Raw genomic sequence first — 18,849 nt, 5'->3', positions numbered from 1 at the left:
TGTCAGTCTTTCTGTCTGTCCTGGACTCTTGTCTTTAGTTCAGTTTTATTTGCAGCAACTTATGGACATGCCAGTCAGGATTTTGAGGTGTGTCTCCTCTGCATGTTTGTGTGCAGGACACCAAAATTGCCTCTCTGGAGCGCAACATTCGAGATCTGGAGGATGAGATCCAAATGCTGAAGGCAAACGGCTTACTGAACACAGAGGACAGAGAGGAGGAGATCAAACAGATGGAGGTCTACAAGAACCACTCTAAGTTTATGAAGACCAAGGTAGATACTGTCTGCTAACTAATTCATGCGCTTGTAGAAAAACAGATCCTGTGAAAATATGGCTGATAAACAAACACGATGGTGTTGTTCACTCTAGAGACAGACCTGAGCAGAGAGGAGAATACTAAATGAAGGCGATGTGTCACTTAAATTAGCTGCTTTAGCGTTTAGTGTCATCAGCAAAGTGTCCTGTTGGCAACTATCTGAGAGATGCTTCTCTGCTGTTTTTTGAGAAGAGCTCAGTGTCAGGAATACCAAAAAAGGCAAAATCAGCAAGTGCACGCTTGCTGATTTTGTATTAATTATGTATAAAAGCGATTTACTTTGTTATTCTGCTGGCAACAGACAATTGCCTGCACACAAAGTCAGAGTGATAAATTATTATTTTTATTCTGCTTTAGTTTTCAGACCAGTCAATGTCAGCCCACGCTCCATGACGATATGATTACTTATCATAGTGTATCGTATTTTTGGCTGATTTGTGTCAGTAGTTAGAGCTGCGCTGTCAAGACACCAGCATACCTGCCTGAAAGCTGTAATCGTGTCAAGGTGTATGTGTCTGCTGCTCTCTTGGGCTCAAATGTATCTCCGGAGGTTTGACTCTGTGTTTACATGCTGCTCCTGATATTAGTGGACCAGGCGCAGACCGGCCACAGTTTTGTTATTCTATTTTTAGACCTCTTTTCATCAATCATGAATAGAGATGATGTATAATATATGATGAATGCAGGGGAGTCATCCCAAATCCATTTTTAATGAGAGAAAAGCACGTTGATGAAAATAGTGCAAAACTGTACTGACTAGCTCACTGGTAAAAAGAGGTTTCTCACTCTTTGTGTCTGTAACACACACACAGACACACACACACACACACACACACACATATGCTATCATGGTAAAACATTACATTGCTTATGTAATTGCTTTCACTTTGTTTCACACATCTATAGATTGACCAGCTGAAGCAGGAGTTGTCAAAAAAGGAGTCAGAGCTGCTGGCTCTGCAGACAAAACTAGAGACCCTCAACAACCAGAACTCAGACTGCAAACAGCATATCGAGGTGCTCAAAGAGTCTCTCACTGCCAAGGAGCAACGTGCTGCCATCCTGCAAACAGAGGTAATGAAAAATCCTTAATTTGCTTGTACACGTACAGTAAATCACCCTAACAATACACTGCCTCACAAAAATTTTCGTACTCCGGGCCAAACTGAGCAAATAATAGGCTTGCCCTGGGTCTGGGGCTTATTACTGCAAATCATATCAGCACTTTATTTACTTTGGGATTTGAAACTAACTGAGCTGTGACTCAGGGAGCCACCAAAGAAACAGTGCGCAGTGTACTGTCACAGCACATCTAATAAAGATCAAAAACATAAAAAAGCTGCACTAATAAATAAATAACTGTGGAAGCATTGCGGTTACTGTAATCTGAAGATCACCCCCACACTAATAAATACTCGCTCAACGCCCATGTTTTTAAACAGTTGCATGGAGATTAAGTTAAGACAAATAGAAGCCCATAACCAAATTGTGTGTTTCTAACTTCTATAAAGCCCATACTCAAGTCCACATCCTAAAAAGCTATTTTATTTTAAGTAGCCTCACTACAACATGTGGACTTCCTCCAAGGTGTTTTTGGCTGTGTCGTACAGGTGGATGCTCTGCGTCTGCGTCTGGAGGAGAAAGAGTCCTTCCTGAACAAGAAAACCAAACAGCTGCAGGACCTGACTGAGGAGAAGGGCACTCTCGCTGGAGAAATCAGGGACATGAAAGACATGCTAGAGGTCAAAGAAAGGAAGATCAATGTCTTGCAGAAGAAGGTAAGAATCAGAGTTGAAGAAAACCTCACCATATGAAAGGTTGGAAGGTGGAAATATGAACTGAGAAAAATGTATGTATTTTATTTGTTTATTTGATATGGACAGAGCACTTTATTAATGCATATCAATATATAAATAAAAGATGTAAACAAAAATGCTAATTTACATCCATAGTCCCTCGACAAGTAACAAAAACATACAGTGAAACATTCAGGGAAAATGTTGTCCATGATGCTATTTATCAGTTACCAAACTATGGTGTGTAGGCAGAGAGGTCTATGTAGGTTAACTGCAGATATAATTTACAATTTGAAATGAACAATGAGTGGCGCGAGTTGTTTTGTCAGATTCTTGTGTCCTGGACTAAACTAGTCACTCTGTGAAAATACAAAGCAGAGTGGTTACTCTCTCCATTAAGAGAGAGAGAGTCTCTGTTGCTCTCGGGGGGAAAGTGTCCATAGAAAGACAAGCAAGAAGATATTTCTGCCTCACTGGCTCTAGTATGTGTGTGTGCTATAAATACTCACAGAGTGTTACTCCCTCTCTCGCCCCACCCTGCTCACCCATTCCCTTTACTTTTTTTCCTCCTCTCTTATTCTATCACACCTCCTCTTCCTCATCTGTTCACTTTTATCTCTCTCTTTGTCATCTCTTGTGATTTATAAAGCTCTGTTTTTTGCTGTTGTGTCAATCATATAGTATATTATATCAGTGCACATTATATACTGTCTCTGAGTTTTAATACACATTTCCTGTTTGCTAACCACTTGATTTAGATTCCATATATTCTACTCCTTATTCTGCTTCTCAAACTCTTTTTAGAAGTTGGCAGTTTTTGATGTATTTCTTTCTGAAATGGAAAATGCTTCGTTGTAAAGCCCCAGCACATTTCAAACTGTTGACGTTGTCTGTAGAGGGTGTTAATCTTCAAAGACTTGTAATCTCCAAGTCCAGCTACTACATCAACTTTAAATATTGCTCTGCTTTGAGATCATGCTATTTACCTCCGTTTCTCTACTTTTTTTCCCCTCCCGTGTGCCAACACCATCCTCCTGGTCTCCTCCTCCTCCCTGTGTCAGATTGAGAACCTGCAGGAGCAGCTGCGGGACAAAGACAAGCAGCTGGGGAACCTGAAGGACAGGGTCAAGTCTCTGCAGACCGACTCCAGTAACACAGACACTGCCCTGGCCACCCTGGAGGAGGCGTTGTCAGAGAAGGTGTGGTACAGCACTAAAGTATTAGGGTGGATGCAATGAGTGTTCACGGTTGGGACGTGAACAGCTGCTGCACAGCTAAATCATTTTTTCCTCTGGGAGGTAATTTTAATGAGAGCATACAGTGGGTGTCTGTCCCACTGACATGCATTAGGTTTGATTTCAAGGCATGTATTTATCAAACTGCTATAATTTAGATAATAATAAAAAACCTTTTGGAAAGAAAGGAAAAGTTCAGTGATTGGGGCTATGCACTATTTTGCAAAGAGTTAGATGAGATGATTAAAAGACTGATACCACTGCCATGTGTAAAGACTAAATATGAAGCTACAGCCGGCAGCCAGGCAACCAGACTCCAGGAAGTTTTACCCCATAAAAATAAACATGTTAGTGAGCTTCAGAGGAGCTGGCAGATTAGCTGTATGCTAAGCTAAGTTAGCCGGAAGCTGGGGGTAGGTTCGTACTAATGTACAGTTTACAGACGTCACTGGTATCAATCTTCTCGTCTTTTGAGTCAAAGATGGAAGATAAAAGTAAATAATCCCTTCACTTTAACTCATCGCAAAGTTAAGCCCTTACATTGTACGTAAAAGTTTGTTTGATAAAGTTTCTTATTGCTCCCCCTCAAAAAGACTCCTGAGTTGGCTCTTTGGACCATTCTTACCTGTAATTCTTAAATTTATTTAATTTTATTTGTGTGTGTGTGTTAGGAGAGGATTATAGAGCGTTTAAAGGACCAAAGGGAGAGGGAAGACAGAGAACGTCTGGAAGAAGTGGATTCCTATAAGAAGGAGAACAAAGATCTGAAGGAGAAAGTCAACAGCCTGCAGATAGAATTAACAGAGAAAGAGGTCAGTGAGTATGCTTGGAAGAGAAAGTAAGGGTGTAGGGGTGTGTCCACATGACTGCAAATTATTACACATTCTGTGCCTTTATGTTTCTCTACTCTGCTGTACTGTACAGCATTCAATCTACCTCTTTCTTTTTCGGTCGGCCTTTGTATGAAATTTAAAGCTGCCGCCTCTGGCACTGTGGCCTAGTTAGACCTCATGGTTTGACCTGTGCTAACAGTCTGTGCTGTCTGTCCACCTGCAGTCCAGTCTCATCGATTTGAAGGAACATGCCTCATCACTGGCATCTTCTGGCCTCAAGAAGGATTCAAAGCTCAAGTCACTGGAGATTGCCATCGAGCAGAAAAAAGAGGAGTGTAGTAAGTTGGAGACGCAGTTGCAGAAGGTGAGTGTGTGTCTCACAGTGCAGAATCTCTCATATCAGCACAGGATAATGTGTACATTTGATTTTGATGAAACATGTTATTACTCAATTTGAACTTAGATCTATATTTTGTATTTAGATGTACTGTTTTTTTTAGTGACAGCAAGCTGTTTTGGAAGAAATAATTCACAGATTACATAACAACCAGCTCAAGTACCTACAGCACTCAAATACATCAGTTATGTTGATTTTTTTTAGGTCTGTCCCTTGTTTTTACACAACCGTTATGTCGTACTCTACTCATGTGTTTCTTTTTTATTTCCTTTTTGTCATACTAGAGGTAAAGCGTTATCATTCTATCAATAGTTTTGTTGCAGTTAAAGAGGGAAAAATCTACAGTCCTAATTCAGGACAAAATAACCCTTGACAGTTCAGTAAAGCTAACATGATACCACAGAAGTCTTTCATAGCAAATACATGTTTATGGATGGTAATCGAGAACTGGTTCCAGTTGACAACTTGAATTGTCCAGTGCATCGGAATCATTTGCCTCCGAGATGATCAGTTCTTTTTATCAATGCCGGCATGTTTTTCTGACAGACATTGCAAAACATTGATGTCAAACTAACACGTATACACTGCTGGAAACTTGCAACAAGAAGGAGTAATGGTGGAGAGGAAGAAATGGTCCAAAGTTAATTTTACACAAGCAATATGCTGACATTGCTTTCTAAGCAACATTGGCTTAAATTCCATGTATGATGTTGTACGCAGGAGTGCCACTGCTTCCCAGCCAAGCAGTGCGTCCGTTACGAGGGTAAATATTTGATGTTATAATAACATTAGTGTCATGCACGCAAGCAGAGCAGAGTTAAATGAAAACAAATACTATACAAATATTAGGGATGGAAATTGAGAACTGGTTCCAGCCGATAGCCGGTTCCAAATTAAATAGTTGTTAAACATTGGAGCCTTTGCACACCTGAGTTAATGCATACCTTTTTCTACTCTTGTTTGTACACTGTGTTCATCCCCGCCCCCCACAGACTTTGTGGCTCTGTAACATCATCAGAGATCACTCAGTTAGACAGAACATTGGCACTGAAGATTGATGAATGCACTGGTATCAACATCTCTGTTGAGATAATAAAAAAACCTGTACCCACCTACCCTTATACCCTATAACTACTTGGGTGCACAAAAGAAAGAATAAATAAATTAAACAGATAAGAAACAAAATTAATTGAAAGCATTATGAAATTATTATCATGTGTTTCAAACTAAAAATCTATTTTATTGTTTTGCATTTCCACAGACGATTTCAGGAGGTCCAGGAAAAAAAAAATCTATTTCAGTAGTGCAACACTTGAATTTCTTATGATAAATGCTTCGACTTTGACTGAACTGTGTCTCTGCCCTGAATGAAGACTGTAGAGATGTCCCTCCTTAATTGAGCTGAACTGTAGATAAAAAGCCAGAGCTGTGTGTCCACTGTGAAGAAAAGAATTAGCTCACTGTGCGTCCAGGGACCACTAGAATGGAGACTATTAAATAGTTATAGACTTAACAAATAGTGAATTATTCCTTTTATTCTTAGAATTAAAAGAGTTTGGTTGAATACTGGTTTAGTATGTTTTCCCTGCTCATATATGAAGAATGTGAAAACCCGTAATCCTTCATCAAACTAATTCCTTGTTTGGAAAAAAGCAAACTTCTGTAAGTATCACTGTAATCCGGGAACGTGAACCTGCCTCATATAAAACACAGTTAATAAGGATAATGGCTACCATCATGCTTTCTGCACTGCTTTGTTAGGCCGCTGCAGGGAGCAGACAGTCTATTAAATACAGCCCCCTCCACCACCTCCTACTCCATAATCCACAGACTATCCCTGTGTCTCTTCCTCTGCATTTGTCCATGATGTGTTGCCCTTAACCTTAACAACATGCCCTTTACTGAGACTATGTTACTGCTCTGTCAAACATGTATTGTAACATGTCTGATCCTGCTGTTCTCTCCTCTGGCTCAAACTAAATCCTAACACTTACTCTCCCGGGTTTCCCCTCCCCCCCCTCCGCCCCACTCCCTTCCTCAACCCCTCCGTTTGCAATGTAGCAAGCTGAGCAGCTATTCAGTCACATGAACAATCCTGTAAGTCCCTCTCCTGAGCTTTCTGAGACACATATTGAAAGCATGAGGACACTGATAACTTCTTTGAAACATGCTAGATGGTGATCATGCCAGCCCCCAGCACAGGTTCTGCTTTCACCCACCGACCCACCCAGATGCATGTTGGTCATCGCACTGAACTGAATATAATGAGCTTTATGCTGCACTCGAGTCCTGTGCAACGTACTCATTCTGCAACTGTTTGTGTTTGTGACACGTGGTGAAACTGGTGCTACATATACAGTATTTTAATTTCACTTTATTTGGTCAGTTGGAATTATATGCTACAAAGTATATCTATTTATTTGTAACTTTTTAAACTATGGCTCTTGAGTTAGTTTATCTGTGATTTGTTTGCTTAACTACAGTGAGACTTTCTTATTCTTGCATATAAGGATCTGCACACTTACGTCCACTGCAAGGATTTAAAGACATGGCTACGTTTTTGAGAGGATATCGCAGAGCTTACACCTGTGTTTTGTCATGCAAGTACACATGGGAAATGCAGCTCTCAGTTCGATTTCTTATAGCCTATGGTTACCTCCTCATATCTTTTGACACCTACAGACCTCAAATAAACTGTGAAAGTGAACGTGTTCCATCTTTTCCAGATAAATTATGTAGGATATTTTTTTTCTTTTATACATTTTTTATCTATTTTTTATCGTATTTTAGGGTCCCAGTGAATATCCAAGTCAAACCTTAAATTGTTTTGAAAGATGTACTGGTATTGATTTTTTAAAGCTGAAACCAACATTTGATATTTTCTCACTCAAACTCACTGAAATGCAAAACAGTTTAAGCTTTAATTATCCTAAGGTCGTTCATTTCTTATGACACTTTCATGAACAGATACAATATACTGTATCACAAGAACAGAGGATAAATCAATACAGAAAGCAATCAGGATGGTTAAATAATAGAAATACAAAAGCCATCATAAAGTGGAGTTTCTACCACCCTCAAATGCATCAACCAGCCCCATCTTTAGCACAATGCTCATTGTCAAAACACACATTTAAATGCTCAGGCTGTATTGAGCCTAATTTGTATATCTAATAAAGCTCTTTTTGACAGTATTTCCAATATACCTCCACACTGATTACACATTGACTAAAATGACTTTGTGTATATTTTACAATTTGAATCATCATGAAAAAATCTACTAAACGTTAAATCCTAACATTGCTCCTCATGCTTAAAATATGAAACTTACTGTTAGCCGACAGATTTACTCGGTCCCTGTTGCTTCTTTTTCTCCATTCTTTTGACTGACAATCACAAAGACTGTGCAGCTTCGTTGGGTTTGCATGATATGGTCGACCTTGTTGCATGTTGTCGCTGTCAGTGTTGCCACGCTTCTCTTTCGTCTCAGTGTGGTGCAGTTAGCTGAGGTATCAGCCGTGGTTGGAGATCACTGCAGTGTTTTGGTGGATGCTCTCTGGCTCTGTATAACTCTTGCATTTCTGCGACCTGTGTTGACATGTGTGGCTGCATATTGTCTCGAGGGTGATGTGTACCACTGTAATGTACTTCACGGAGAGTTACAAACTGTTGCAATAGTGGCGAGGTTAGTCCATATTGAGCTCGGATTAGTTTGTGACAGATAACCAAGGAGACATAATCATGACTTAGCATGTTACTGTCACTGATTTGTTACTATTCTTTTTGCTTGTTAAAGTGCTGTACAAACACAAGACACACAGACACACACATACACAGTCCTGTATTCTGCATACTCACCAAGTGTGTGAAGTGACTGGGAGTCTCAGAGGGCCGTTAAATGGAGCTAAATAATAGCTCTGTTAAAGCTAATGAGCCAGCACCAGTAATGATGCCCTTGTCCACAACATTTTACTCTGCTTTATTCATTCAGAAAGAAAGAAAGAGAGAGAGAGAAAAGGGGGACTAGTTAAAATAAGACACTGATGGACTGCAATGTTCTGTGTGTATCTCTCTTCCATTGGCAGTAAAACATTCTGTGCTGTAGCTGCATGGTTGTTTTGACATTATAATGTTAACTGAGTGTGTCTCTGGGCGTGTGCATGTGTGCATGTTTGTTTGTTTGTGTCTTTCCCTGGCGTGTGGCTGCAGAAGGCCCATGAAGTTGAGCAGCAGTCCGGCTCCAGAGGGAACCCGGAGTACGTGGACCGAGTAAAGCTGCTGGAGAAGGAGGTGAGCTACTTCAAGGACGAAGCCAACAAGGCTCAGACAGAGGTGGAGAGACTCCTGGACATCCTGCGAGAGGTGGAGACGGAAAAGAATGACAAGGACAAGAAGATCGCTGAGTTGGAAAGGTAATTATCTCTAAAAGTCTGGACGAGTTAGTTTAAAGTTAGTTAGATTAAATACCCTAGTATTCAAATATATCTACCTTCTCTCTGATGTAATTAGTCCCTTTTGTCTTGCAGTCTATATTGCAGAGGTGTGTTTTTCAATGACTTTAGACTCGACTCGACAAAATCAAAAATAGCAAAGATTAACACAAATCAGTTCATTGGATATGATCATAGAAAATGTATTCTGTTGTGGTACTGGTGAGTTGTGCTTTATGAAAGTGCAATGTCAGCTCTAGTTTTTTTATGATTAAGTTCAGTCACCTTGTTTTAACCAACTTGTTTTTAACAAATAAATACAAATTTCAGTTAAAACTCTGTTGTTAAAATGCCGTTGTCGAGTGTGTTTTGACTTGTCTAGGACTCAAAACTCAATTTTTAGGACTTGGGACTTGAGTGCAAAGCAATGACTTGTTCGCTCTTCTGATATATTGTCCACTATTATTATAGTTACAAGTATATTTATATGCAATTTCAGCAAAATTGTTACATTATTACATTACATTATTTGACGTACATTCAAACAAGATTTGTATATAATATATATATATACATATGTATATAATACAAATATATACAATATACATATCAACATACAATATATAACAAAATACAGCAAAGAAAGAGGCCCACACACAAAAACAAATGGTTTTGTATTTGTTTCTACAATTCTTCTTATTCTCTTCTTCTATTGTTACATATCCATATATAATTAATATATTAAGCCATCAAAAAGTAATGTTCTTTAAGGACTAAAAATGTGTTTATGTTTTGAAATTTGGTCTCTGAATTTCTGCTTTTCTGTGAAAAACAAAATCCCATTCCCCCCCAAAATATGTTATTTTGTAATTTGGGTGAACCCACCCTTTAATGTTATTGTCCCCAACAATACAGCCAGTGTTCAAATAGCACTTGTGCTCTGTCAACTTAAACATGCCCTGTACTATGTTCTCCATGTCTTAAATGAGCGTGTGCCTTTGTATACATGTGCTGTCATTTTCCTGTTGTTTTGTACAAGTGTGAATTAATGAGTGTGTCAGCACAGTGTACTGCACTGGATCCAGTCTAGGTCTTGTATAATACACTCAGAAATACAGTTTTCAGTGGACAGTAGTTGCAGCTGCATGTTGAGATACATCAGAAGGTTGTGTGTAAAGACACAAAGTGCCACTCAGTCACCCCGTTAATGGAGGTCAAACTGATTTTAGTTAATGAACCACATAAATAAAGCTGGCTCTTGGCTCACCTCTCAGTGTGGCACGTGGTCCAGAGTCTCTGCACTGGAAGCTGTTTTTGGCTTTGGTTTGGTTGATGGAGGAGACTATCGACATTCATCTGGACAAGAATTTAAACTGATGAGACTAAGACAAAGACTGGTTGGACTGCATGAGAACCACACAGTTTGTTCTCCCCTGCCACTTATAGAGTCCAAGTTCCACCACTTAAGTGTTAAAATCAGTTGTATTCTTCCTTCCAAGTTAGTAATAGGGGCCATTTCATAATTTGTTAGTGGTGTTTGATTAATTGAGTGTTCTTGTCCTTTTTTTACCATCTTTACCCACTTTTTTTCTGTCCCGTTCCTCTTTCTATCTTCCGTTTCACGCCCACCTGTCCCTCTCTTCACCTTCTGCCATTGATCACTTCTAATTCAACCTTGAACCTCCTTTTATTTTCCTCAAATCCGGTTCTGTCTTTATAATCTCTTTTCCATCTCCCACACGACTCTTTCTCTGTTGTGCCCCACCCCGACACCAGCCCCCCTTCCTCTGCCCCACGCCCCACCCCTCGTCCCGGTGGCAGAGCTCCCCCTGACCCGCTCCCTTCTGTGTCCGCTGCTCCCCAGCAGATAGGGGGCATGGTGTGGGATTTCCTGGGAAAGTGAGTGCTCTGCCCTGGCACTTCAGCTCGGCTGCGTGGTTAAAGTCTCTGACTGCGACTGCTGCAACTGCATCTGGTTTCACCTGTGTGCCTGGGTCTGCCTGCTGTCAGGAGGATTCACAGATCTTTGTATCACAGTGACGGGCTCTGTTTTTAGTCTGTGGTGTTATTGCTGTTGCCGTGCACATGATACAAAGATCTCTGGATCAATGTTTAATTCTATTTCTTTAGCATGTGCTTGCTTTGTGGTTAAGTGTACGTGTATGTGCTGTTTTTGATCAGTCTGTGTGTGCGAGTGTGTGTGAAAGTTTTTGCTGCATGTTCGTTATTTCAAACTGCATTTGGCAACCAGCATTAACAGCTATCTATCTATCAGAGTGGAGAAATAAGTCAACTAAGACTTTGCTTCCTGACAAATCACTACAATTACAAATCAGCAAATTAAATTACCACATCATATAGTAAAAGTCAATATGAAGTATAAACCCTAAAGGTTTGTATCTCAGTCAATTTATGAGTACATAATCTCAGGTCTTAACATTGCAATATATGCCCTATGGTCATATATTGTGAGCTACTGGCATTCCTGTTGTGGCCTGTTTCTGTAATGATGCATGGTAAAATCAATCGCACCAAGGATTCATCAAACTAGTAAATTTCACAATTTACAGTGTAAAATGTAACAGCTAAGTAATACTGTAAATACTCTAACTACTATATATTGTATTATTAGCAGTCTTATTAGAGTGTTTAGAACTTGGTGTGATTTTCCCAACTGCTCTTGCTTCTTTCATCCATTTTAGTTGACTATACTCTACTTTTTGTCCCTCTGTGTCCCTTTTTTAAAATATCTATATATGCACACATACTTGCAGACACACACACATAGACTTTTTTTGTGTCTTTTTGTGGTGTTGGCTGTTTGTTGTAGCTTATGTGGGAAGTTTCTGTTCTTAGAGCTGAGGCCTCCTCCTGCCATGAGCACGCTTCCCCTGCTCATTCCATCCACCCATCTGCCCACTTCACCTTACATCACCCTCCCCCTCCATAACTCTCAGTCACCCTTGCATCTTCAAATCGTCCCAGTAACATCACCCGACAGCCCCTCTCTCTTCTAGTGATCTTTCCCAGTGTCCACCTTCCTGCTCTCCCTCCTAACCTGCCCCACCCCGCCCTGCCTAGCTTGATCTACCAGATACTAAGGGAAATGATCAGCCTAGTGGCCTGCATGAATAGAGCTGCTGTGCTACAGTTCTACACGCGCTCAGTAAGTGAGGTGCTGTAGTAGGTAGGGTCTGGACTGAACCCTCTGTCTCGAAGTGTGTCAATTCAGTCGGGTCTCTTCTGTCTGAACAACCCTGCATCCATAACTGATTCTCTTACTATGTCACTCCTTCTCTGGTCAAACCACTGTTGGCTTTCCCTCCTTTTGCTCCGCACTCAGACCTATCCTCCTTCCCTCTTCTTTTGCCCGGCTGATTTTTTTGCCTGTCTGACTGCATGTCTGCCACTCCCAGGCTTGGCAGCAGATGCACATGGTTCCATGTTATCAGAGAAGGTGCATCCTGCATTAGCTGTGTCAGGCTGCAGTGGAGCGGCTGTCACAGGCGCCTTTGTAATCTCCCATGTTGTTTGACAATGAACACACTGTGAGCTCCTCTGGGTCCTCTATATTTTTTTTGTGGTTGTTTCTTTATGTTCTGGTTCTAATGTCTCTTTTTTTTTTTACTTTTCCTTTGTGTGCTCTCGTCTCCTGCTTCCAATGTCTCCTCTACTTGTCGTGCCATTCCTTTCTCTTCTATCTTTTCCTTTCCCCATCTGCAGTCTAGCTCCCAGGTAGGTAATGCCCCCCCCCCTCCATTGCGCACCCATCTCTACCTATATCCATCCTAACTCTGGTGCTTTAACCTGTGAGTCATCTCAGCAGTGTCATGTTAACATGAAACTATCAGTTCATCTGTGTTGCTCATGCCTTGTTGCAGTCTCATGATTGGTACCATTTTGAATCAATATTCATTCAAAATGCCCCTGACTTGTTCTACTTGTTTGTGTTTCATGTTTTTTGTTGTGATATATGGGTATATATGGTACCCTACTCACACATCTACCTACTTTTCATATAACACTATTACTAACAATGTATTTTGCATTTCCTAATAAATAAATGGTACAGTAACTACAGAATAGGATTCAGAAAAATGATTGGTGTGGAAAAGGTCTTACATTTATGTGACTTTATAGACAAGGAGGCAAAGACCAGACTAAGAAGGGTCCAAACATCAAACTGGGACCACAAGGGGACAAGAAAGGCTTAGGACAAGACTCTCGTAAGGACGGTTCCATGGACAGTGGCCACCACTTAAAGGTGCGGATTTACTCTTGATAAATACACTCAGTTCATTAGGTGCCAGTTCATTAGGTGCATCTATTGTGTTGCATTAACAAGTGTCTCTGTTATTTTGTCCACCCAATTTATATCAGTGAGGGTAGGCTAAATAACAGAAACAGATCTCTGTGTATTCTAATACAGAAACAACATCCTCCAAATCATACAGTTGAGTTTCATTAAAATGTGAACATTATAACCTTCATGTAGGATTTATTGTAGGACTGTTATATTAGACTGCATTCATTTTAGAGTGTATTTATAAGTGAGGATATAATAGATATGATACTTAACTAATTAAACATGTGTCTATGTGTCTTATTTATACATTTGGTGTGTGTTTCCATACAATGAATACAATCAGCTGGAGGAGCTGATGAACACGCTGGAACGGACAAGACAGGAGCTGGATTCAACCAAGCAGCGTCTCTCCTCGACACAGCAGTCACTGCAGGAGAGGGACACACACCTCACCAACATGAGACAAGAGCGCAGGAAGCAGCTGGAGGAGATCCTGGAGATGAAGTTAGTGCCACTGTGACATTTGATGTCAGCCTCACAAAGACAGCCCTCAGTGTCACTTTTTTAAAGTGTTTTCTGGCTGTAGCTTCGTATTTAACAGACAGATATGAGATTGGAATAAATCTAAAATATGGAGCTATTCTATTACATCTCAGAGTAAGAAGTGAGCATGACAAATAATTTTATAACTAATTTTATGCCATCCTTTAGAGGAGAACAAAGCGATCAGATTTTGAGTGACTTGACTTGTGTCATTGATCATCATCTGGCTCCTGAAGCTGGATGACGGCCATAAGTAAATTTATTTGCACTTAAACAGTATTTGACATTGATGTAATTAAACTGAACTGATGCAGTTTGATTGACATTGTTCTAGTTAAAAGCACTTCATGGAATGGCTCTTCTATACACCATTCATTTAATGTTCTTTCTTTTTTTATAGAATATAAGTGCTGATGCTATAATGTTGTTTTTCTTCTTCAGGCAACAAGCTCTGCTGGCAGCCATCAGTGAAAAAGATGCTAATATTGCATTGCTGGAATTGTCTGCCTCCAATAAAAAGAAGACCCAGGATGAGGTGCTGGCCCTCAAGAGGGAGCGGGACAAACTGATGCACCAGCTCAAACAACATGTTAGTACTGCAGCACAATGTAAAGGAAAATTATGTCTGCACTGTAGCTGGTTGCCAAGGCAACATTAATCAAAATGAATAATATAACTGCACAAGGCAACTAGCCATTTCTTCCATTTCATCTACAGGGAGTGGTCCACACACATGGCCACTGATCCTCTTTGCTAGTTTATTCAAAATGTGGAGTCTCATTTCGCGTATTTGAGTTATTTTTATGTCTTTTTGGGCGAGTCATTCCACTCAGGTCCAAGTCAGGTTACAAGTTTTCATTAGCAAATTACAATTCAATTGCAACTCTTTCCTGGCCACTAACATGACATTTCATTACAGCTTTGATGTTTTCTATCAAAGCTGTGTTCATTTGCATAGCTGAGGTCAATCCATTCAATGCATAGGCCTGATAATGTAATATTCAAGGTGTGTTTACCAGGTCAAAACTTGAGTCTTAAATGTTTTTGCTTTCAAGCCTCAAGTCATGTCAGGTCTTCAAGGAGTCAAGTCTCAAGTAAGTAAAGTCTTACAGCAGTCGAGTCCAAGTGAAGTCTCAAGTCATTTTTTTTTTACTTGAGTCTCTCTCTAAACAAAGTCTCCAGGTCTGTAGCTCTGGTATGAGTTACCAGGAATTTAGGCAGCGACAATATGGCATAAATATGAAGTAAAAAAAAAGATATTAAGGTAAAGCCAGGATATAGTTATCTTTGCTTAGCATGGCTGGAATAACTGGAGTCCCCGTGCAAATAGTGGAATCTCCAGGAAGTCACTGAACCCAGCCCAGAAATAGCACCTAACTCCCCTTAACCACAAACTGTTAATTCTACAGTTTTTGTACGAATATAAATGTTAGTGAACTTTAAAAGGTGCTGGAACATGGATTTTGTGACGTTTGTAGAGAGGCAGGCTAGCTGTTTCCCCCTGTTTCCAGTCTTTATGCTAAGCAAAACTAATCATGAATTCAAATTTAAAGTACAGATCAATCCTCTTATCTAACTTGGCAAGAGAGCAAATGAGCATAGTTCCCAACATTTTTAACTTTTGATTTTATGGCAGATTTTCTTAACAAAATCACAATTACCTTAAAAATGACTCCGGAGATGAATCAGCTGACACAGTGTGAAGTCTGAAATAAAGGACATGTATAAGTGTTGGTTGCATGGTTATTGTGCTGGATTGTATTACACTGTAAGGTGTTCCTGTTTTTATGTCCACCCACATATGCTGAAAATATGTGCTTTGTCCAGTGATGATGCTCATCATAAGGGAATAATACTCTTGTTAACAGCTGCAGTTCATCATGCACTAACCAGTTTCCTTTCTCTGCAGACACAAAGCAGAATGAAGCTGATAGCCGACAACTATGAAGACGAGCAATATCATCCACACGGTCCTCACCACCCCCAGCCTCAGCCCCCGCATGCTCAGCCTCAGTCCCAGACCCAGTACCCTCACGCTCCTCACACCCAGCAGACTCCATATCCCCACGCCCTGCATCCGCAGCATCCACAGCACCCGCAGCACCCACAGGCGCCCCCACAGCACCCACACCCACAGCAGCCACAACCCCAGTACCCTCACCCTCCTCACCCACAGCACCCGCAGCAGCACCCGCAGCAGCACCCGCAGCAGCACCCGCAGCAGCACCCCCAGCAGCACCCCCAACAGCACCCCCAGCCACCTCCCCAGCACCAACAGCACCCACGCCCCCCACAGCCCCAACACCCTCACCAACAGCACCCACAGCATCCTCCACAGCACCCCCACGGACATCCCCCTCCGCAGCACCCTCACCCTCAGCACCCACACGGCCCTCCCCAACAAGGGCCCCACCCTCAACATCCACATCCCCAGCATCCTCAACACCCACAGCATCCACAGCACCCACAGCACCCGCACCACACCCAGCATCCACGTCACCCGTCCCCCCATCATCGTGGAGGACCGGCCCGAGGACCCCCACATGCTGGGCACCGCCCCGCCCCGGACCAGGTTAGATGTCTCCCATGTCATTGGTGTCACCGATCACTTGAACACCATTAACATCTACAGCTTGCAACTAAAATACAGTCAAACCAGCCACTGTACAATTATAGCACAGTAATGTGTTGTGCAGTGTACAGAAGATAAAAATAGTGTAACTGCAAAAGCTAGCTTCAGCTCTGAATGCTGTGTAAAACTGTGGTTGTGTGTTGTGTTACTAGGACAAAGAGCATCTGTGACTTCTCATTTAACAGGGTTTCTAATATTGTAATTTAAATATTTTTTGCTTATTTCTTCAGTTTTTATGTTGAGAAACAAATCATAAAAAGTAAAAGGTGCCAAGTTGCCACCGTACTCACTTAGGGAAAAACCTTTCTCGTGAAGATGCAAATCCACTCAATTCAAAGTATAGCCCTGTAAAACCTTTGCCAAACGCAATATTGTAACTACTTAGCAGATTAACAAATTCTCTGATGCTTACTCTTACTTTTAAACATGCTTTTTTTTCCTTATGACACTGCCTTCTATTTCAGTAGTGTTTTTTGGTCAGCAGTTTCTCCAGTTTCTGTCTTATTTTCTTCCCTTCATGTGTATCGCTACCAAAAACAGGATGACGACGAGGGCATTTGGGCATAATCCTTGCTGTGACAACCAAAGCTCTAATGTTGTTTTGAGGGGTGAGATATATTTAAAACTTCCAACTTTATGTTTCTCAATTTCCTCTCTGACTGCATTGTCTGCAGTATTTTATTACAAAACAGCTACATGACGTCTGGGTTTTTGTATTTCGTTATCTCTCACATTCAGATGATTCAGTCACTACTGGAGGAGCACAGCCATGCCATGATGTTGAAACACTACCCGACCAAACATTTCTTACCTCCACTCAATCAACACTCAGCAATGGGACCTTTGTTTATTTTCCGGGCAAGAGGAGGGGGCACTCAGGTGTGCAGGTCATGCGGGGAGACTGACAGCTGAGCAGGTGATTTCACACAGTTCACACATACATAATGTATGATAGCACACAAACTGTATTCAGTCATTAAAAATAAAATGTCAAACTCCAAATTACACTATGTTCTCCTTCGGTTTCTGCTCAAGGTGACCTGGGACCTCTTCTTTGTGTGAACAGGAGCAGATGTCATCAACTTCCTCCATAAAGGATCACAGATACAGGACTGAACTGGAAGGAAAGAGACAGATGTTGTTTCCCATGGAGAGACAGATGTGCTCGTTGTCAGAGTTTTTGCTTGGACAGGTCATGTGATCAACATGGCAGCCCTTCACCAGAGGTCACCTCACCTGTCTGTCACCTGTCGGGACGCTGCACCTCTTCAGGCCAACAACGCCCTCTTGATTCTCCCAGCAGAGATCTCATGACTGTCTGCCAGCCCAGTATTTGTTCTTCATGCTTCTTCCTTTGATTGATTCAAGATCATGGTTGTCTTGCTGTCTGTTTCACCTGCCTGACTGACTCCTCTGGCTCTGGTTGGCTCCCCTACCGGACTCTGTCATGGTTTCCTGATCCTCACTGCCCTGCTGACCCACCTGGTGACATCTGACCCCTCTACCTGGCTCTCATTATCCTCAATGTGACTCAGTGCGAGTCTCTTCTGTTGTTTTAATCATCTGATTGTGTCAATGAGCTATTTTACCCTTTGTGGCACACAGTGATCTCTTTTTTTACCTTTATACATACCCCACCCACCACTCATTTTTAGAGAAGCTTGTGTTCAGCATTTCTAAAAGTGATGTAGTGGCCCTTCACTTGCATGTTCCACACACCAGATTTCAGTAAATGTATTTATTTATTTATTTATTTGCAAAAGGAAGAGCTTAGAGTTTACCGATAGTACGCCTTTAGCCTTGCCTGCAGCATCGGGGGTTTCCTTAGCTGCATGAGCAGGGCCCTCCAGTTCTTGGGCGTGTTTTAGCCTTAAGGCTGTGGCTGCCATCGATGTTTCTCTTCATGTTACCTCATTTTAAGTAATCAAAAAAATAATCAATCTATGCAGGTGTCAACGTAGAGTGAATGAATTTTTATTTCCCCATCCTTACTGAAATTTATCAAAGTGTAATTAACCATCCAATCAAAGCGGCCAAGAGAGTGGTCAGAAAATATTCATCAGTCAGATTATTTTGAGGTTCTGAGACTATGCACCTATGCACCTCTGTGTTGCAGGAATTTTTACTAATGGTGCTTCTGCTGGTGCTCAAACTAAATGGTGTCAGAAGACCTGGTCAAGAGCATCTTTTAGTCCTTTTACAATAGAGGGACTTGATCCCACTATGGGCTTCATAAACAGCTGTAAAAGACTGCTTTGTACATACGATTTGACCTTGGGGGCTTTGTTAGCCACAATCACTTTACGACCCACACAGAGGTGATTTACCCGAATGAATATTGCTACTATAAATACCATAATA

General features: G+C 41.2%; 1 protein-coding gene across 7 annotated transcripts in view; it reads left to right on the top strand.

Annotated features, from left to right (window-relative positions):
* erc2 (ELKS/RAB6-interacting/CAST family member 2) overlaps positions 1-17,351 on the top strand; it is a 37,665-nt gene extending 20,314 nt beyond the window's left edge. For 3 of the 7 annotated variants that reach the window (XM_051415947.1, XM_051415951.1, XM_051415948.1), the window contains 16 exons: positions 117-272; positions 1,223-1,390; positions 1,927-2,094; positions 3,174-3,311; positions 4,019-4,159; positions 4,404-4,544; positions 6,639-6,674; positions 8,787-8,989; positions 10,784-10,906; positions 13,148-13,271; positions 13,657-13,817; positions 14,298-14,445; positions 14,912-14,950; positions 15,766-16,428; positions 17,029-17,096; positions 17,227-17,351. In XM_051415947.1, coding sequence (XP_051271907.1) covers positions 117-272; positions 1,223-1,390; positions 1,927-2,094; positions 3,174-3,311; positions 4,019-4,159; positions 4,404-4,544; positions 6,639-6,674; positions 8,787-8,989; positions 10,784-10,906; positions 13,148-13,271; positions 13,657-13,817; positions 14,298-14,445; positions 14,912-14,950; positions 15,766-16,428; positions 17,029-17,055 — 2,436 coding nt within the window. In that variant the 3' untranslated portion in view covers positions 17,056-17,096; positions 17,227-17,351. The remainder of the gene's footprint in view (positions 1-116; positions 273-1,222; positions 1,391-1,926; positions 2,095-3,173; positions 3,312-4,018; positions 4,160-4,403; positions 4,545-6,638; positions 6,675-8,786; positions 8,990-10,783; positions 10,907-13,147; positions 13,272-13,656; positions 13,818-14,297; positions 14,446-14,911; positions 14,951-15,765; positions 16,429-17,028; positions 17,097-17,226) is intronic. The other 4 variants (XM_051415950.1, XM_051415953.1, XM_051415949.1 and 1 more) reach the window with 3 other exon arrangements.
* The last annotated feature ends 1,498 nt before the right edge of the window (positions 17,352-18,849 follow it).

The sequence above is a fragment of the Dicentrarchus labrax genome, unplaced genomic scaffold (genome assembly GCF_905237075.1).
Source record: "Dicentrarchus labrax unplaced genomic scaffold, dlabrax2021, whole genome shotgun sequence".
NCBI classification, from domain to species: domain Eukaryota; kingdom Metazoa; phylum Chordata; class Actinopteri; family Moronidae; genus Dicentrarchus; species Dicentrarchus labrax.
Note: the sequence above shows the minus strand (reverse complement) of the source record. Positions and strands in the feature narration are given on the sequence as shown.